This window comes from Nipponia nippon, unplaced genomic scaffold, assembly GCF_047370975.1.
Source record: "Nipponia nippon isolate SJK-2023a ecotype South Korea unplaced genomic scaffold, ASM4737097v1 scaffold_3, whole genome shotgun sequence".
NCBI lineage: Eukaryota > Metazoa > Chordata > Aves > Pelecaniformes > Threskiornithidae > Nipponia > Nipponia nippon.
The window spans coordinates 121839624-121860371 of record NW_028262347.1 but is presented as its reverse complement, the minus strand read 5'-3'; the positions used below and the strand labels follow the sequence as shown (position 1 = coordinate 121860371).

The window sequence follows — 20748 nt, the reverse complement described above, 5'->3', positions numbered from 1 at the left end:
CCAGCCTGGCCCCCGCGCTCGGCCAGAGGTGGCCAAGGCCCCGCACTGGGGACGAAGCTGCCCCTGAGCCCACGGCCAGCACTGGGCACCCTGCCCGCACCACAGCTACCACCCCGACGGACTCACTCGACATCTGAAAACTGGAGCTCGATCCTGCGATCCAACTCCCGCAGCCGTATGCGCCACAGGCAGTGGGCGTTGTTGGGGTAGGAGCTGGGGTAGCCTGGGCTCTGGACTGAGCCGGACAAACCCTGAAGCAAGCCACCGCAGGAGCTGGCCCCTGCGGAAAGGAGCAGAGCCCGGGGATGGGCAGAGAGCTCTTGAAACCCCATTGCCAGAAGCCCTCAGGGAAGGGCACAGCCCCCTGCAAGGAGGCTCTGCCACAGCCCCACAGAGACCCTTCCTCCCAGGCTCACGGCTGCATCCCAAAGCCTCATCCCTGCGTGCCCCCAGCCCAGAGCACAGGTTGTGCTCGGCACGGGCAGTGACCCCCATCGGCGGGGTCTGGCCGTCCAGCGGGACACCTGGGCCGGGAGATAACCAGAGCCCTTAAGCCTTCTGGACCTGAAGGTGGTCAATGACACGGGGGGAGTCGAGCTGGAGCTACCTGGTGCTGCTGGCAGAAATCAGGAGGTGAGTGAGCAGCATTTTGCCTCAGAGGAACAACCTGCTGGGAGTCAAGGCTCTGCAAAAGCCAGGCTCTTCCCAGTGGTGCCCAGTGACGGGGCAAGTGGCCATGGGCACAAGCTGAAACATGGGAGGTTCCCTCTGAACTTCAGGAAACACTTTTTCACTGTGAGGGTGACAGAGCACGGGCACAGGTTGCCCACACAGGTGGTGGATTCTCCATCCTTGGAGATAGCCAAGAGCCATCTGGACATAGCCTTGGGCAGCCAGCTGTAGGTGACCCTGCTGTAGCCAGGGGGTAGGACCAGATGTCCTCCAGAGGTCCCTTCCGACCTCCGCCATCCTGTGACTCTGTGATCCATAACTGGGGGCAGGAGCTAGTCAGACCCCTCAGCCCCTGCGGACATACCTGTGGTCGCTGACACAGGGGGAGTCGAGCTGGAGCTATCTGGTGCTGCAGGGAGAGAGCAGCAGGGGAGTGAGCAGTGTTTTGCCTAAAAGAGGAACACGCTGCTGGGAATCATCCCTCTCCAAAGGGAGCCCCGGGACACTGAAACCCCAAACCCGCGGTGGGCACTGTAATGTGGCAGGACTGAGCAGGACGGCTGCAGTACCAGCCGCCCCAGCACTTGCTCAAGGGTGTCACCCAGCAAGGAGGCATGCTGCTGGGGGGCAGAGCCGCCCCCAAAATCCTGGATCCCAAATTACTTTGCTCTTGCACACAGCCCCGGCCCCAGCATAAAGCAAACACGGGAGCTTTTTCATCAGGCACATTTCTTCCCAACAACAGATATGGGGGTAAAACTATAAAGCTGTCACTATCATCTGAAGTAGAAAATCTGACAAATTCTACTTACAAGTAGTGATCTCAGGTGCTGTTGAGGGAGCTGTGCTTGTTTCTTCTAGAGAGGAAAAAAACACACGTGGTAGCATACGGGGAGGTCAGCATGGGAAATATACTTTGACGCTTCCCCCAACACCGTTCCAGCCTCCGGCAATTTGTGGCTGAGCAGCTTTAGATCCAGGAGGCTTCTTTCTACTTTAGTGGACCTCCGCAGTGCTTTCAGAAGGCCCTTAAGGAAGAGTTTGTGCTTCTGCCCTGGCAAAGAGTAAAGGCCAGACGTGATCTTACCCGTGGTGCTGCCGTAAGCGGGAAAGGAGTAGTAGTAGGCCTGGAAACCTCTGCGGGTGACGCTGCCGTCGCTGCGAAACAGGATGGTCAGCTGGTGCCCGGATGACTTGAAGACACGATGGTCGTTCTTGCAAACGATCCCGAGCGGCGGGCCGCCGGGGGAGCCGCCGTTGAATACCTCGATGGAGTCGTACTGGCAGCTGCTGCCTTCCAGCCTGCGGAGGGAGAGGAGGCTCTGTCTGCACCGTAGGCTGTGCCACCTCCGAGCACGAGCACCGGCAGGAGCTGCAGGGCTCAAGCAACCCGACCCCATTCCCAGCCTGGCCCCCGCGCTCGGCCAGAGGTGGCCAAGGCCCCGCACTGGGGACGAAGCTGCCCCTGAGCCCACGGCCAGCACTGGGCACCCTGCCCGCACCACAGCTGCCACCCCGACGGACTCACTCGACATCTGAAAACTGGAGCTCGATCCTGCGATCCAACTCCCGCAGCCGTATGCGCCACAGGCAGTGGGCGTTGTTGGGGTAGGAGCTGGGGTAGCCTGGGCTCTGGACTGAGCCGGACAAACCCTGAAGCAAGCCACCGCAGGAGCTGGCCCCTGCGGAAAGGAGCAGAGCCCGGGGATGGGCAGAGAGCTCTTGAAACCCCATTGCCAGAAGCCCTCAGGGAAGGGCACAGCCCCCTGCAAGGAGGCTCTGCCACAGCCCCACAGAGACCCTTCCTCCCAGGCTCACGGCTGCATCCCAAAGCCTCATCCCTGCGTGCCCCCAGCCCAGAGCACAGGTTGTGCTCGGCACGGGCAGTGACCCCCATCGGCGGGGTCTGGCCGTCCAGCGGGACACCTGGGCCGGGAGATAACCAGAGCCCTTAAGCCTTCTGGACCTGAAGGTGGTCAATGACACGGGGGGAGTCGAGCTGGAGCTACCTGGTGCTGCTGGCAGAAATCAGGAGGTGAGTGAGCAGCATTTTGCCTCAGAGGAACAACCTGCTGGGAGTCAAGGCTCTGCAAAAGCCAGGCTCTTCCCAGTGGTGCCCAGTGACGGGGCAAGTGGCCATGGGCACAAGCTGAAACATGGGAGGTTCCCTCTGAACTTCAGGAAACACTTTTTCACTGTGAGGGTGACAGAGCACGGGCACAGGTTGCCCACACAGGTGGTGGATTCTCCATCCTTGGAGATAGCCAAGAGCCATCTGGACATAGCCTTGGGCAGCCAGCTGTAGGTGACCCTGCTGTAGCCAGGGGGTAGGACCAGATGTCCTCCAGAGGTCCCTTCCGACCTCCGCCATCCTGTGACTCTGTGATCCATAACTGGGGGCAGGAGCTAGTCAGACCCCTCAACCCCTCCGGACATACCTGTGGTCGCTGACACAGGGGGAGTCGAGCTGGAGCTATCTGGTGCTGCAGGGAGAGAGCAGCAGGGGAGTGAGCAGTGTTTTGCCTAAAAGAGGAACACGCTGCTGGGAATCATCCCTCTCCAAAGGGAGCCCCGGGACACTGAAACCCCAAACCCGCGGTGGGCACTGTAATGTGGCAGGACTGAGCAGGACGGCTGCAGTACCAGCCGCCCCAGCACTTGCTCAAGGGTGTCACCCAGCAAGGATGCATGCTGCTGGGGGGCAGAGCCGCCCCCAAAATCCTGGATCCCAAATTACTTTGCTCTTGCACACAGCCCCGGCCCCAGCATAAAGCAAACACGGGAGCTTTTTCATCAGGCACATTTCTTCCCAACAACAGATATGGGGGTAAAACTATAAAGCTGTCACTATCATCTGAAGTAGAAAATCTGACAAATTCTACTTACAAGTAGTGATCTCAGGTGCTGTTGAGGGAGCTGTGCTTGTTTCTTCTAGAGAGGAAAAAAACACACGTGGTAGCATACGGGGAGGTCAGCATGGGAAATATACTTTGACGCTTCCCCCAACACCGTTCCAGCCTCCGGCAATTTGTGGCTGAGCAGCTTTAGATCCAGGAGGTTTCTTTCCACTTTAGTAGACCCCACTTGCTCAAGGGCATCACCACCGTGGCACCATGAAGACCAGCACCAAACCTCTCCCACAGAAGAAGACGCTGCTCAGTCCCAAAGGATTCCAAGTGATCCCGCATCTCCCTGATCTCCCTGACGTTACCCAGGGTCTGGAAGTGCAGCCCATGTTTGGGTCTTGTGCTCGCAGGGAGACAGAGCATCCCAGCGGCAGAGCACCCCAAGGAGAAGAAGGAGGATGTAAACAGAAATCTCTGGTTACCTGTTGGTGGAGGCACCGTCAGTCCCGAGTCTGGAAGGAGAAAACCAGAGGGCGTGAGGCACTCGCGCCCCTTGGCTCCCCTCGGAGCACGCGCTAGAAGCTCACGCGGAGCTACGCAGGGACCCGTGGCGGGGATGGCCCGGCTCAAAACCGACCCCCTCCTCGCACCCTGCTCTGCGCGCCAGCCATCGCCCAAACCCCAGATGTCTCTTGCGCAGTCTGCAAGCGCAGGCACGGTGTTCCCTCTGAAACACGGGCCCCTGTGTCAGGGACAGGGACCCACGACTGGCTGCCGCCCCGCAGAGCACGGAGGAAGGGCTGGCCAGCCTTTGCCCAGCCTCACACAAACCCCAGACGGGTTTTCTTCAGGAAGAGAGCACCAAAAGGCAAAAACCCACCTGAGCATATGACAGAAGCGTCCCCGTGATAACAGCTGCCGTACCCTTCCTTGAAAGGGCAATACCACAGATAGTCTTCAGAGCCCTCACAATTCACCTCCGTCATCATGTACGGGGACCAGTTGCTCGAAGGGAAATAGTGCATCACGCCAAGAGGTGAGCCGCAGCCAAGCTGCCTGCACACAACCTGGGCGTCTCGCATGTCCCACAGGTACCCACACACTTTAGCCCAGTCCCCAAAATAGAAGACTTCCACGTTGCCTGCACATCTGTTTGGCCCGTCGGTCAGCCGCGCCAACAGCTCTGTGAGAGACACAAACCCCTTGGTCAGGCCAGCAGTGCGCTGCTTTCAGGCAATGGTAACTGCTGACAGATGCACGAGCAAGCGGGCAGTGGCGGTGGTCCAGGGAGGCCCACGGCTCTTTGCAAACCAGCCCCGGCTTGCGTGAGCCCTGGGAAAGCCACGGGGGCCAGGCCCTTACCCTTGGGATGGCGAGCCTGTGCTCTCAGGTTTAGCCCCCGCTTCCCAGCAGAGTGACGGGAGAGCGCGGGCTGCCCCGTCCTCCCCGGGCACGGCTGCCCCCTGACACCCCGCGGCATCCACCTGCAGCACAGCGCAGGGCCGGCAGCCCCTGCTCGGGCTCCCACGCTGGGGGACGCAGAGGCTGGGGCAGCAGCGGGCACGCATGCCCCTGGGGCCACGATGACCAGGCAGACAGACTCACCATCAGCTATGATCGGAACTGCAGAGGAGAAGAAGGAGAAAAAAACCACAGAGAGAGCAAGCGAATTAGGACGCATCCTTTGGGAGCCGTCAGCGCGCTTTACCCTTTCCCCAGTGAGTCAAGTCAAGTCCCCAGTGAAGGGCACGAGCGACAGAAGATCGCTTTCTTCCTAGCAAGGAGGCATGCTGCTGGGGGGCAGAGCCGCCCCCAAAATCCTGGATCCCAAATTACTTTGCTCTTGCACACAGCCCCGGCCCCAGCATAAAGCAAACACGGGAGCTTTTTCATCAGGCACATTTCTTCCCAACAACAGATATGGGGGTAAAACTATAAAGCTGTCACTATCATCTGAAGTAGAAAATCTGACAAATTCTACTTACAAGTAGTGATCTCAGGTGCTGTTGAGGGAGCTGTGCTTGTTTCTTCTAGAGAGGAAAAAAACACACGTGGTAGCATACGGGGAGGTCAGCATGGGAAATATACTTTGACGCTTCCCCCAACACCGTTCCAGCCTCCGGCAATTCGTGGCTGAGCAGCTTTAGATCCAGGAGGCTTCTTTCTACTTTAGTGGACCTCCGCAGTGCTTTCAGAAGGCCCTTAAGGAAGAGTTTGTGCTTCTGCCCTGGCAAAGAGTAAAGGCCAGACGTGATCTTACCCGTGGTGCTGCCGTAAGCGGGAAAGGAGTAGTAGTAGGCCTGGAAACCTCTGCGGGTGACGCTGCCGTCGCTGCGAAACAGGATGGTCAGCTGGTGCCCGGATGACTTGAAGACACGATGGTCGTTCTTGCAAACGATCCCGAGCGGCGGGCCGCCGGGGGAGCCGCCGTTGAATACCTCGATGGAGTCGTACTGGCAGCTGCTGCCTTCCAGCCTGCGGAGGGAGAGGAGGCTCTGTCTGCACCGTAGGCTGTGCCACCTCCGAGCACGAGCACCGGCAGGAGCTGCAGGGCTCAAGCAACCCGACCCCATTCCCAGCCTGGCCCCCGCGCTCGGCCAGAGGTGGCCAAGGCCCCGCACTGGGGACGAAGCTGCCCCTGAGCCCACGGCCAGCACTGGGCACCCTGCCCGCACCACAGCTACCACCCCGACGGACTCACTCGACATCTGAAAACTGGAGCTCGATCCTGCGATCCAACTCCCGCAGCCGTATGCGCCACAGGCAGTGGGCGTTGTTGGGGTAGGAGCTGGGGTAGCCTGGGCTCTGGACTGAGCCGGACAAACCCTGAAGCAAGCCACCGCAGGAGCTGGCCCCTGCGGAAAGGAGCAGAGCCCGGGGATGGGCAGAGAGCTCTTGAAACCCCATTGCCAGAAGCCCTCAGGGAAGGGCACAGCCCCCTGCAAGGAGGCTCTGCCACAGCCCCACAGAGACCCTTCCTCCCAGGCTCACGGCTGCATCCCAAAGCCTCATCCCTGCGTGCCCCCAGCCCAGAGCACAGGTTGTGCTCGGCACGGGCAGTGACCCCCATCGGCGGGGTCTGGCCGTCCAGCGGGACACCTGGGCCGGGAGATAACCAGAGCCCTTAAGCCTTCTGGACCTGAAGGTGGTCAATGACACGGGGGGAGTCGAGCTGGAGCTACCTGGTGCTGCTGGCAGAAATCAGGAGGTGAGTGAGCAGCATTTTGCCTCAGAGGAACAACCTGCTGGGAGTCAAGGCTCTGCAAAAGCCAGGCTCTTCCCAGTGGTGCCCAGTGACGGGGCAAGTGGCCATGGGCACAAGCTGAAACATGGGAGGTTCCCTCTGAACTTCAGGAAACACTTTTTCACTGTGAGGGTGACAGAGCACGGGCACAGGTTGCCCACACAGGTGGTGGATTCTCCATCCTTGGAGATAGCCAAGAGCCATCTGGACATAGCCTTGGGCAGCCAGCTGTAGGTGACCCTGCTGTAGCCAGGGGGTAGGACCAGATGTCCTCCAGAGGTCCCTTCCGACCTCTGCCATCCTGTGACTCTGTGATCCATAACTGGGGGCAGGAGCTAGTCAGACCCCTCAGCCCCTGCGGACATACCTGTGGTCGCTGACACAGGGGGAGTCGAGCTGGAGCTATCTGGTGCTGCAGGGAGAGAGCAGCAGGGGAGTGAGCAGTGTTTTGCCTAAAAGAGGAACACGCTGCTGGGAATCATCCCTCTCCAAAGGGAGCCCCGGGACACTGAAACCCCAAACCCGCGGTGGGCACTGTAATGTGGCAGGACTGAGCAGGACGGCTGCAGTACCAGCCGCCCCAGCACTTGCTCAAGGGTGTCACCCAGCAAGGAGGCATGCTGCTGGGGGGCAGAGCCGCCCCCAAAATCCTGGATCCCAAATTACTTTGCTCTTGCACACAGCCCCGGCCCCAGCATAAAGCAAACACGGGAGCTTTTTCATCAGGCACATTTCTTCCCAACAACAGATATGGGGGTAAAACTATAAAGCTGTCACTATCATCTGAAGTAGAAAATCTGACAAATTCTACTTACAAGTAGTGATCTCAGGTGCTGTTGAGGGAGCTGTGCTTGTTTCTTCTAGAGAGGAAAAAAACACACGTGGTAGCATACGGGGAGGTCAGCATGGGAAATATACTTTGACGCTTCCCCCAACACCGTTCCAGCCTCCGGCAATTTGTGGCTGAGCAGCTTTAGATCCAGGAGGCTTCTTTCTACTTTAGTGGACCTCCGCAGTGCTTTCAGAAGGCCCTTAAGGAAGAGTTTGTGCTTCTGCCCTGGCAAAGAGTAAAGGCCAGACGTGATCTTACCCGTGGTGCTGCCGTAAGCGGGAAAGGAGTAGTAGTAGGCCTGGAAACCTCTGCGGGTGACGCTGCCGTCGCTGCGAAACAGGATGGTCAGCTGGTGCCCGGATGACTTGAAGACACGATGGTCGTTCTTGCAAACGATCCCGAGCGGCGGGCCGCCGGGGGAGCCGCCGTTGAATACCTCGATGGAGTCGTACTGGCAGCTGCTGCCTTCCAGCCTGCGGAGGGAGAGGAGGCTCTGTCTGCACCGTAGGCTGTGCCACCTCCGAGCACGAGCACCGGCAGGAGCTGCAGGGCTCAAGCAACCCGACCCCATTCCCAGCCTGGCCCCCGCGCTCGGCCAGAGGTGGCCAAGGCCCCGCACTGGGGACGAAGCTGCCCCTGAGCCCACGGCCAGCACTGGGCACCCTGCCCGCACCACAGCTGCCACCCCGACGGACTCACTCGACATCTGAAAACTGGAGCTCGATCCTGCGATCCAACTCCCGCAGCCGTATGCGCCACAGGCAGTGGGCGTTGTTGGGGTAGGAGCTGGGGTAGCCTGGGCTCTGGACTGAGCCGGACAAACCCTGAAGCAAGCCACCGCAGGAGCTGGCCCCTGCGGAAAGGAGCAGAGCCCGGGGATGGGCAGAGAGCTCTTGAAACCCCATTGCCAGAAGCCCTCAGGGAAGGGCACAGCCCCCTGCAAGGAGGCTCTGCCACAGCCCCACAGAGACCCTTCCTCCCAGGCTCACGGCTGCATCCCAAAGCCTCATCCCTGCGTGCCCCCAGCCCAGAGCACAGGTTGTGCTCGGCACGGGCAGTGACCCCCATCGGCGGGGTCTGGCCGTCCAGCGGGACACCTGGGCCGGGAGATAACCAGAGCCCTTAAGCCTTCTGGACCTGAAGGTGGTCAATGACACGGGGGGAGTCGAGCTGGAGCTACCTGGTGCTGCTGGCAGAAATCAGGAGGTGAGTGAGCAGCATTTTGCCTCAGAGGAACAACCTGCTGGGAGTCAAGGCTCTGCAAAAGCCAGGCTCTTCCCAGTGGTGCCCAGTGACGGGGCAAGTGGCCATGGGCACAAGCTGAAACATGGGAGGTTCCCTCTGAACTTCAGGAAACACTTTTTCACTGTGAGGGTGACAGAGCACGGGCACAGGTTGCCCACACAGGTGGTGGATTCTCCATCCTTGGAGATAGCCAAGAGCCATCTGGACATAGCCTTGGGCAGCCAGCTGTAGGTGACCCTGCTGTAGCCAGGGGGTAGGACCAGATGTCCTCCAGAGGTCCCTTCCGACCTCCGCCATCCTGTGACTCTGTGATCCATAACTGGGGGCAGGAGCTAGTCAGACCCCTCAACCCCTCCGGACATACCTGTGGTCGCTGACACAGGGGGAGTCGAGCTGGAGCTATCTGGTGCTGCAGGGAGAGAGCAGCAGGGGAGTGAGCAGTGTTTTGCCTAAAAGAGGAACACGCTGCTGGGAATCATCCCTCTCCAAAGGGAGCCCCGGGACACTGAAACCCCAAACCCGCGGTGGGCACTGTAATGTGGCAGGACTGAGCAGGACGGCTGCAGTACCAGCCGCCCCAGCACTTGCTCAAGGGTGTCACCCAGCAAGGATGCATGCTGCTGGGGGGCAGAGCCGCCCCCAAAATCCTGGATCCCAAATTACTTTGCTCTTGCACACAGCCCCGGCCCCAGCATAAAGCAAACACGGGAGCTTTTTCATCAGGCACATTTCTTCCCAACAACAGATATGGGGGTAAAACTATAAAGCTGTCACTATCATCTGAAGTAGAAAATCTGACAAATTCTACTTACAAGTAGTGATCTCAGGTGCTGTTGAGGGAGCTGTGCTTGTTTCTTCTAGAGAGGAAAAAAACACACGTGGTAGCATACGGGGAGGTCAGCATGGGAAATATACTTTGACGCTTCCCCCAACACCGTTCCAGCCTCCGGCAATTTGTGGCTGAGCAGCTTTAGATCCAGGAGGTTTCTTTCCACTTTAGTAGACCCCACTTGCTCAAGGGCATCACCACCGTGGCACCATGAAGACCAGCACCAAACCTCTCCCACAGAAGAAGACGCTGCTCAGTCCCAAAGGATTCCAAGTGATCCCGCATCTCCCTGATCTCCCTGACGTTACCCAGGGTCTGGAAGTGCAGCCCATGTTTGGGTCTTGTGCTCGCAGGGAGACAGAGCATCCCAGCGGCAGAGCACCCCAAGGAGAAGAAGGAGGATGTAAACAGAAATCTCTGGTTACCTGTTGGTGGAGGCACCGTCAGTCCCGAGTCTGGAAGGAGAAAACCAGAGGGCGTGAGGCACTCGCGCCCCTTGGCTCCCCTCGGAGCACGCGCTAGAAGCTCACGCGGAGCTACGCAGGGACCCGTGGCGGGGATGGCCCGGCTCAAAACCGACCCCCTCCTCGCACCCTGCTCTGCGCGCCAGCCATCGCCCAAACCCCAGATGTCCCTTGCGCAGTCTGCAAGCGCAGGCACGGTGTTCCCTCTGAAACACGGGCCCCTGTGTCAGGGACAGGGACCCACGACTGGCTGCCGCCCCGCAGAGCACGGAGGAAGGGCTGGCCAGCCTTTGCCCAGCCTCACACAAACCCCAGACGGGTTTTCTTCAGGAAGAGAGCACCAAAAGGCAAAAACCCACCTGAGCATATGACAGAAGCGTCCCCGTGATAACAGCTGCCGTACCCTTCCTTGAAAGGGCAATACCACAGATAGTCTTCAGAGCCCTCACAATTCACCTCCGTCATCATGTACGGGGACCAGTTGCTCGAAGGGAAATAGTGCATCACGCCAAGAGGTGAGCCGCAGCCAAGCTGCCTGCACACAACCTGGGCGTCTCGCATGTCCCACAGGTACCCACACACTTTAGCCCAGTCCCCAAAATAGAAGACTTCCACGTTGCCTGCACATCTGTTTGGCCCGTCGGTCAGCCGCGCCAACAGCTCTGTGAGAGACACAAACCCCTTGGTCAGGCCAGCAGTGCGCTGCTTTCAGGCAATGGTAACTGCTGACAGATGCACGAGCAAGCGGGCAGTGGCGGTGGTCCAGGGAGGCCCACGGCTCTTTGCAAACCAGCCCCGGCTTGCGTGAGCCCTGGGAAAGCCACGGGGGCCAGGCCCTTACCCTTGGGATGGCGAGCCTGTGCTCTCAGGTTTAGCCCCCCGCTTCCCAGCAGAGTGACGGGAGAGCGCGGGCTGCCCCGTCCTCCCCGGGCACGGCTGCCCCCTGACACCCCGCGGCATCCACCTGCAGCACAGCGCAGGGCCGGCAGCCCCTGCTCGGGCTCCCACGCTGGGGGACGCAGAGGCTGGGGCAGCAGCGGGCACGCATGCCCCTGGGGCCACGATGACCAGGCAGACAGACTCACCATCAGCTATGATCGGAACTGCAGAGGAGAAGAAGGAGAAAAAAACCACAGAGAGAGCAAGCGAATTAGGACGCATCCTTTGGGAGCCGTCAGCGCGCTTTACCCTTTCCCCAGTGAGTCAAGTCAAGTCCCCAGTGAAGGGCACGAGCGACAGAAGATCGCTTTCTTCCTAGCAAGGAGGCATGCTGCTGGGGGGCAGAGCCGCCCCCAAAATCCTGGATCCCAAATTACTTTGCTCTTGCACACAGCCCCGGCCCCAGCATAAAGCAAACACGGGAGCTTTTTCATCAGGCACATTTCTTCCCAACAACAGATATGGGGGTAAAACTATAAAGCTGTCACTATCATCTGAAGTAGAAAATCTGACAAATTCTACTTACAAGTAGTGATCTCAGGTGCTGTTGAGGGAGCTGTGCTTGTTTCTTCTAGAGAGGAAAAAAACACACGTGGTAGCATACGGGGAGGTCAGCATGGGAAATATACTTTGACGCTTCCCCCAACACCGTTCCAGCCTCCGGCAATTCGTGGCTGAGCAGCTTTAGATCCAGGAGGCTTCTTTCTACTTTAGTGGACCTCCGCAGTGCTTTCAGAAGGCCCTTAAGGAAGAGTTTGTGCTTCTGCCCTGGCAAAGAGTAAAGGCCAGACGTGATCTTACCCGTGGTGCTGCCGTAAGCGGGAAAGGAGTAGTAGTAGGCCTGGAAACCTCTGCGGGTGACGCTGCCGTCGCTGCGAAACAGGATGGTCAGCTGGTGCCCGGATGACTTGAAGACACGATGGTCGTTCTTGCAAACGATCCCGAGCGGCGGGCCGCCGGGGGAGCCGCCGTTGAATACCTCGATGGAGTCGTACTGGCAGCTGCTGCCTTCCAGCCTGCGGAGGGAGAGGAGGCTCTGTCTGCACCGTAGGCTGTGCCACCTCCGAGCACGAGCACCGGCAGGAGCTGCAGGGCTCAAGCAACCCGACCCCATTCCCAGCCTGGCCCCCGCGCTCGGCCAGAGGTGGCCAAGGCCCCGCACTGGGGACGAAGCTGCCCCTGAGCCCACGGCCAGCACTGGGCACCCTGCCCGCACCACAGCTACCACCCCGACGGACTCACTCGACATCTGAAAACTGGAGCTCGATCCTGCGATCCAACTCCCGCAGCCGTATGCGCCACAGGCAGTGGGCGTTGTTGGGGTAGGAGCTGGGGTAGCCTGGGCTCTGGACTGAGCCGGACAAACCCTGAAGCAAGCCACCGCAGGAGCTGGCCCCTGCGGAAAGGAGCAGAGCCCGGGGATGGGCAGAGAGCTCTTGAAACCCCATTGCCAGAAGCCCTCAGGGAAGGGCACAGCCCCCTGCAAGGAGGCTCTGCCACAGCCCCACAGAGACCCTTCCTCCCAGGCTCACGGCTGCATCCCAAAGCCTCATCCCTGCGTGCCCCCAGCCCAGAGCACAGGTTGTGCTCGGCACGGGCAGTGACCCCCATCGGCGGGGTCTGGCCGTCCAGCGGGACACCTGGGCCGGGAGATAACCAGAGCCCTTAAGCCTTCTGGACCTGAAGGTGGTCAATGACACGGGGGAGTCGAGCTGGAGCTACCTGGTGCTGCTGGCAGAAATCAGGAGGTGAGTGAGCAGCATTTTGCCTCAGAGGAACAACCTGCTGGGAGTCAAGGCTCTGCAAAAGCCAGGCTCTTCCCAGTGGTGCCCAGTGACGGGGCAAGTGGCCATGGGCACAAGCTGAAACATGGGAGGTTCCCTCTGAACTTCAGGAAACACTTTTTCACTGTGAGGGTGACAGAGCACGGGCACAGGTTGCCCACACAGGTGGTGGATTCTCCATCCTTGGAGATAGCCAAGAGCCATCTGGACATAGCCTTGGGCAGCCAGCTGTAGGTGACCCTGCTGTAGCCAGGGGGTAGGACCAGATGTCCTCCAGAGGTCCCTTCCGACCTCCGCCATCCTGTGACTCTGTGATCCATAACTGGGGGCAGGAGCTAGTCAGACCCCTCAACCCCTCCGGACATACCTGTGGTCGCTGACACAGGGGGAGTCGAGCTGGAGCTATCTGGTGCTGCAGGGAGAGAGCAGCAGGGGAGTGAGCAGTGTTTTGCCTAAAAGAGGAACACGCTGCTGGGAATCATCCCTCTCCAAAGGGAGCCCCGGGACACTGAAACCCCAAACCCGCGGTGGGCACTGTAATGTGGCAGGACTGAGCAGGACGGCTGCAGTACCAGCCGCCCCAGCACTTGCTCAAGGGTGTCACCCAGCAAGGATGCATGCTGCTGGGGGGCAGAGCCGCCCCCAAAATCCTGGATCCCAAATTACTTTGCTCTTGCACACAGCCCCGGCCCCAGCATAAAGCAAACACGGGAGCTTTTTCATCAGGCACATTTCTTCCCAACAACAGATATGGGGGTAAAACTATAAAGCTGTCACTATCATCTGAAGTAGAAAATCTGACAAATTCTACTTACAAGTAGTGATCTCAGGTGCTGTTGAGGGAGCTGTGCTTGTTTCTTCTAGAGAGGAAAAAAACACACGTGGTAGCATACGGGGAGGTCAGCATGGGAAATATACTTTGACGCTTCCCCCAACACCGTTCCAGCCTCCGGCAATTTGTGGCTGAGCAGCTTTAGATCCAGGAGGTTTCTTTCCACTTTAGTAGACCCCACTTGCTCAAGGGCATCACCACCGTGGCACCATGAAGACCAGCACCAAACCTCTCCCACAGAAGAAGACGCTGCTCAGTCCCAAAGGATTCCAAGTGATCCCGCATCTCCCTGATCTCCCTGACGTTACCCAGGGTCTGGAAGTGCAGCCCATGTTTGGGTCTTGTGCTCGCAGGGAGACAGAGCATCCCAGCGGCAGAGCACCCCAAGGAGAAGAAGGAGGATGTAAACAGAAATCTCTGGTTACCTGTTGGTGGAGGCATCGTCAGTCCCGAGTCTGGAAGGAGAAAACCAGAGGGCGTGAGGCACTCGCGCCCCTTGGCTCCCCTCGGAGCACGCGCTAGAAGCTCACGCGGAGCTACGCAGGGACCCGTGGGGGGGATGGCCCGGCTCAAAACCGACCCCCTCCTCGCACCCTGCTCTGCACGCGAGCCATTGCCTGAATCCCAGGGTTTTTTTCTATTTTAGTAGACCTCAGCAGATTTTTCCTCCATAAGTCATCAAATCTCTTTGGGAACCCATCAAAATGTGCAGCTGGCTCAGATGGTGCCAGGTGCCCTCGAACTGAGAATTACCTCTCTCTGTTTGCTTTGAACAAGGTATCTGCTGGTTTCACCTGATCCGATCAGAAGTTGATGGCTCTGCTTCTTTCATGAGACTAAGCTGTGAACAACTCTCTCCTTCTCCCTTTCTCCACACCAAAACCAACAAAGCCACCCAAAAAATATTAACAGAAATGAAGATGACAGAAAACTATCCAGGGAGCTGGTCAGAGTAAGGCCAGTGAGGAAGGGAGGCTGCAGATCCCATTATCTTCCTTCATTTTGCACAGCTGCAGACAAAAAGGGGGTCTCCAAAACCTACCTGTGACAGGTTTTGCTCACATTCCCACCACATTTAAGGTACTCTCATTCCCTTTCCCTTCCAGCACCACTGATTTCATCCATACCTCATTGCTAAGCCCAGCTGGTGGCATAAACTCCGTGTCAGAGAAGAGTTTTCCCTAAGGCTCCTGTACAGGACACTTGATGGAAAGCCCTCCAGGTGGCACCAACAGACTGAAGGTGTCCCGTGGGACAGGGCTGTGGCAGGCAGAGAAAGGTGATCTCCTTCTAGTGTTTCATCTAACCTAGAGAGTTACGTTTTCTGAGATAGGGCTTTATGGGGTTATTCAAACCCCGGGGGAAGGACAGCATCTAGACCACCGTTACCCTTCTGCATCAGGGCTGACAACTCTCCAGATGTCCTCTCAAAGAAATCTTTAAAAGGATTTAAAATAGCTGAGTTTGGCTGTTTAAAAACTGGTTTCAAAACATAAACAGAGTTGTTCCAGTGTTTGATTTATTTTAATAATTGCAGTTACTGAAATGAAACTGGTTTCCGTATTGCCTTAATCACAGTGTCACTATATTTGTAAGAACTGCAGTTTTGAAAAAGATGAGCTGATGGGTCTGGTAAGACAAGAGCGAGCACAGTAGAGATGGAAAATTAGGCCACAGGACCAGGAGAGAGCACCAATCCTATAATCAAAATGAATAAGGGCATTTCATGGAGGCAGTGAGGTCCTGCTCTGGCTTTGTATAGGTCACTGGAAAACAGTCTACAAACCTGTATTCGGTTAAAATTTTGTCTGTTCAGACCATGGATAACTTCCCTCTGTGCTTTCAGATACTCAGAAACTGCTGCTTTTTCACACAGCATTATCCTAAGGTTTTAGCCCAAACACTGGTTTGTTTAAGCTCTTTGTTGCAGCAATGACTTGCATTCTTTCTTGGAGAAGAGTGACATATACATACAATTATATGCTGCATTTTAAGTGCATGCATATGCTGTCATATAGAGCCTGCATGGGTACATTTCAGCATCTGGGAGCCCAGTCTGAGGACACTGAACCCCTGACTCTCCAGGTAGGTTTGCTACATTGGCTACAACTGGACTAGAAAAGTTTTCAAATGCAAGCATCAGCTCGGAGAGAATATTTAGCAATGCCAATTCTATAAACAGTGTACATTTTTATACAACTTTGAAGTTACCTGTTATTGGAAGTATTGTTGCTCTAGAAGTTGCTGATGTCCAAATTGCAGACACTGTCATCACAAGTAATTAAAAAAAAAAAGTTTAAAGAACATTACATGAATTAAGTAATGTGGATGGAAAGTTTGCATACACAGGATCCCCTGGTGATGCTGGCAAAGGGAAGTCTGCTGATTTATAAGGGAGTGGATTAGGTCCAGCTACTGTTGGTGATAAAAATCCTGCTCCATGGACAGGCTGAGAGGTGGGAATATGCCTTCACTGACTAATATCATGTATGACAAGACCTCTAACATTGACCCTTAAGCACACAGTTTATGCATTTAAACTGATTTCTCTATTTAGACAAAGATCCTAACAGGGAGACCTTCCATTTATTCAGTGAGTAGGGAACTTGCTGCGACATCCCACCACACTGCTCCTCACATGTGCAATGCTTTAAATCTAAATTAATTAGATGGTAATGAAAGAATCAGACAATAACTCAGTATTTTCCAGCTCAATATCAACATTCCAGCTTAGTTTTTGATATCACAAACTGTACCTCAAGTATTTATAGAAGGAGCAAATAATAAAAGCATTAAAAACCTGAGTCTGGGAAAAGCTCTGAATGGTTATTTGTTTCCATATAGGTATAGGTAGGTGCGTGTGGGAACACAGAAAGGGAAAGCAGGTTTTTGCTTTTGGTTCATTAGTCCAAGTCAAGCTAATGTCAAAACTTTACATGGGAAAGAGGGAGGGATGGAAAGACAGCAGCTATGGCAAACACTTGGGATCTTTTCCCCTTCCTCCCTCCTGCACAAACAATGCAAGAGCAGCTGCTTAAAAAGAACAGCCTTGGTTCTCACAGCACCATGCTGGCACTCTGCTCGGCCAGGGAAGCCTCACCTGAAAAACGGGAAAGTGGTTTTTGAACACAAGAAGACCATTTTACCCTCTTTGAAGCATCGTCCCTCCCATCAGACCCACTGATATTTGTATCGGTCCCCAAAGGGATGAAAGTGGCTGGGCAGATCACTGCCTTTGCAACCAAATCAAATTACTCTCGTAACAGGAATTAGACTATGGGAAATTAGAATAATATAAAATTACAGTAATTCCTATTATATTCTAACAATTACAATAATAATAGGAACAGGGACATATGCCCTACTTCTTTTATCTAGGGCACTCCATTATTAAACACCAATGTGTTAGTCATAACAATATGCTTAATCAAATACAAAACACATAGTTCAAAGAGCACCTCATGCTCTTTAAAATAAACATGCATTTCATCCAGAAAATACATATAAGTCTTTAAATTCATTACCCCAATACAAAGGTTCAGAAAATTATATCATTGGCTTTACAGTATATTCATTTGAATTTCCTTTACTAGCCTCTTTACGAAAAATGCTAAGAACAAAAATTTAAATTCAATTAGCGGTTTCAATAAAAGCTTTTGAATTAATGGGTATAACGATTGATTTGCTCAGCGCATAGGTTTGACCTCCTCATGGTTTTTGAAAGAGCTAAGCCATGCTGCTAAATCCTCTTTTACCCTTAAATCTCAACATTATCTTGATGTGAAATACAGCCATGAAGGCGATCAGAAGTGAGACACTTTACCTGCATCCACCTGAAAATGAAGACTTATCATTACCATCCAAGACAAGATCATGGTGGCAGCCATCTCCTTGGAGCTCCTGATACAGGAGTGCACCAGAATTTATAGGCAGAGACGCAAAAGGGTGTAGCTCAGCAGCCCAATCTGTCCCTTCAGTAAGTCAATACCCGCACTGCTCTTACTTCTCTGATTTCCATGACTTTTGTTTGATCTGTTACCCAACATTTATAGCTTCCTGGTTCTACAAGAAGACAACACCTGACATCTTCCTCAGAGAAGGTAGAGATCAAAAGTGGTTGCAATGGCTGCTGGTTTTCCATCCTGTCCCTCTTTCAGCTGTGCAGTTCTGTTGCTGTCACAAATGTAACATGTCCCTTTCTCGGGTTTGAGTCGTATCTGAGCCAAAGTTGCTTTTTAAGTCTGTGTAGCAGAGCCTTCCTTTTTGTGACTGCAGATGTGGAAGGGTAAGAGCGTGGTGGGAAACAACCGAGGGGCTCATGGAGACCCTTCTGACTGTCCTGGATTCCCTCGGGGAGATGCACCCACATATGCTGAGAGGACACCACCCAGAGACAACCATCACGTCACCAGTCCCTTAAAGTTGTTGTGAAGATACAATTTCAGGGACCATCAAATGTCACACATAACTTAGTCATGTATTTCTCAAATATTAGTTACACATTAGTTAACTTTGTGGAGGTAGAAGAGTTTGGAACTAGGATGCTGCGCTGCCTTGAATTCTCCTGGACTACTTTTGTGAGTATTTCTGTCCTAATAGACGTCACATAAAAGTGCAGCAGAAAGTGAGTACATTTATCTCTTTCTCATCTCCCTTGTTTATCCTTCAGTGTGCTTTGTCTTCACCAGGGTAGCAAGACTGACAGTACATTTAAGTTCTGCAAGTCATGTACTGCAAAACTGAAACCACCAAAGTCATCTTCTGAATTTTGTCACAAACTCAAGTCAAAATTCAGTGGTCATACACTGGTCATCGTTAAACTGCGCAAACCTTCCCAGAGAACAAAAGTAGTTTAAGTCTGGGGATAGGGGCAAGTATAGAATATAAGGGAAAATTCATCCCAAATTCTCCGTTTCTGAAGTTCTTAAGTGCTTTACAGATCCCTTGACAAAGTCCTCTCACTGGGATTTACAACATATTTAAGATAACAGATAAATAAAGGGATCTAATGGAAGTCTACACTGGATTTTTTACAAAGAGAAACTACATTTCAGATCATGGTCAGCTTTCAATGGATCTGAGTGCCCATCAAAGAAACTGCATTTGCACAGCACTGCTAAATTTGGCAACGTGTGAACAGTATATAAAACCCTGGCATCACGGAAAGATTTAGCCCAGAAGGGGCCTCTGGAGACTATCTGGTCCAACCCCCAAGTCAAAGAAGGGTTATCTTCAAAGTTCAATCATGGTCTCAGTTATTCTTGTAACGCAGAATTCCACAGGTTTTTTTCTTAGACAAAGCGTGCAAAAACTTTTACTAGATAAAAGATTTGACATGCTGGTTGTTCCTGCTGCTAGTTTTAGATGGCTTTGGATTCATTACCGATTGGTAAACATATTCCTTCTCAGGAACTCAGAAATGTGTTTCTTGTGCCTCATGACTCACGCAACACAACTGTCCTGGCCCAGAACAGCCAGCACCTAAACTCAACCCGATACAGCACAGTCAAGTCAGAAGACAATCAAAGGGAAAAAGGAAGCACAAACTCCATAGTGAGAAGGGAAAAAAAGAAAGGGTTACTTTGTTAGACATGCAAACAGTTCATTGACTCTGTAAATACAGGTAGTCTTCTCTTATCATGGTTTTGCAAGCCAGATGGAAGAATTGGTCATTCAGAGGGACTGCAGGAAGTAAGGGAGGTGGCTTGGTAAACAGGTTGGGGCAGCTGTTGTGTATCCAGAGAGATGAAAGAAAAGCAAAAAAAGATTACAAACATTGAAAATTCAACAAAAGCTGTTAATATTTGAATGGAAAAAAAGAACATGTGAGACAACTCCAAAGATTAAGTCTGAGGAAAGCTCAGGGTGGCTGGTCCACAGAGGCCCCAAGAGTTGCAACAGCAAACATCACTGCATGGCCATCCTGCTTGAGAACTGACTGGCATTCACTGCTTGGAGCCCAGCGTCTCAGTTCTTCTGTCCCTAGATAAAAAGAAAACAAGTGTGGTGGATTGACCTTGGCTGGCTGCAAGACAGCCACCCAGCCACTCTCTCATTGCTCTTTCTCAACAGTGCAGGAAGAGAAAATAAGGTGAAAAAGCTCATGCGTAGACATAAGGACAGGAAAATCTCTTACTGACTATTGTCACAGGGAAAACAGACTCAACTTGGGGAAATAGAATTTAATTTATTGCTAATTAAAATAGATATGGATAGTGAGAAACACATACAAACTACAACAACACCTCCCCATTTTCCCAGGCTCAGCTTCTTTCCTTCATTGCTGACTCCTCTACCTCCTCTCTCCCCGAGTGGTGCAGAGGGGATAAGGGGAATGGGGGGGCTGCAGTCAATCCATAGCAGTTTGTTCCTGCTGCTCTGTCCTCCTCATTCTTTTCCCCTGCTCCAGTGTGGGTCCTTCCCATGGGCTGCAGTCCTTCAGGAGCAGCCTTCTCCAGCGTGGGCTCTCCATGGCCACAGCTCCTTCAGGAAATGTCCCCTTGTTCTAGCACAGATCCCTCCATGGGCTGCGGGGCAATCTTGGCTCTGGTACCTGGAGCACCTCTTCCCCCTCCATCTTCTGTGTGTTCGTTATGGATGTCTGAGAGCCCATGCACAGCTAGAACAGAACTGGTTAAAGATCTCACTTTATTGCAATGCACCAGCAATAGAGAAGTCACAGCTGTGGACAACTGCATAGACACTACAGTTCCCACCACATGGCTGTACGGGGCTACCACTCCTCTTATTCACCCTCTTTCACTTGGCTTGCTGTTCCTTTCCCAGCCCTTTCCTCTCTGCTCCATTGCTGGCTCCTTCCCCAAGAGGAATGGCATTTAGATCTACACTAACAGCTCATAAGAGGACACCATGCAGGAGAGCAGCAAGTGTTTGGCCAAGACCTGTGCCTCGTGTTACAGCTGAGAGTATCCAAGTAGCAGGCGAGGACAGCGTTTTGTGAGAGCCAAGAGCTGCATAAGAAAATAATTGTATTGATCTTTTGATAGTCAGGATCTATGACACATTCCTGAACAGTAACCCTATCCCTGCCTGGAGTGAAT

The 20748-nt window shown here is 54.2% G+C and overlaps 2 protein-coding genes across 2 annotated transcripts; both read right to left on the bottom strand.

The window, feature by feature from the left end:
- Nucleotides 1-122: 122 nt before the first annotated feature.
- LOC148054881 (scavenger receptor cysteine-rich domain-containing protein DMBT1-like) lies at nucleotides 123-6091 on the bottom strand. Its single transcript, XM_087766047.1, has 12 exons — nucleotides 5779-6091; nucleotides 5504-5548; nucleotides 5124-5141; nucleotides 4399-4701; nucleotides 4001-4030; nucleotides 3559-3603; nucleotides 3111-3155; nucleotides 2201-2354; nucleotides 1760-1974; nucleotides 1485-1529; nucleotides 1037-1081; nucleotides 123-280 (listed from the first exon to the last, which is right to left on the bottom strand). Exons 1-12 carry the CDS (start codon nucleotides 6089-6091, stop codon nucleotides 123-125), a joined length of 1416 nt encoding a protein of 471 aa, XP_087622173.1.
- A 124-nt stretch (nucleotides 6092-6215) lies between these two features.
- LOC148054880 (scavenger receptor cysteine-rich domain-containing protein DMBT1-like) lies at nucleotides 6216-12320 on the bottom strand. The gene is made up of 12 exons (XM_087766046.1): nucleotides 11873-12320; nucleotides 11598-11642; nucleotides 11218-11235; nucleotides 10492-10794; nucleotides 10094-10123; nucleotides 9652-9696; nucleotides 9204-9248; nucleotides 8294-8447; nucleotides 7853-8067; nucleotides 7578-7622; nucleotides 7130-7174; nucleotides 6216-6373 (listed from the first exon to the last, which is right to left on the bottom strand). Exons 1-12 carry the CDS (start codon nucleotides 12318-12320, stop codon nucleotides 6216-6218), a joined length of 1551 nt encoding a protein of 516 aa, XP_087622172.1.
- Nucleotides 12321-20748: the final 8428 nt, after the last annotated feature.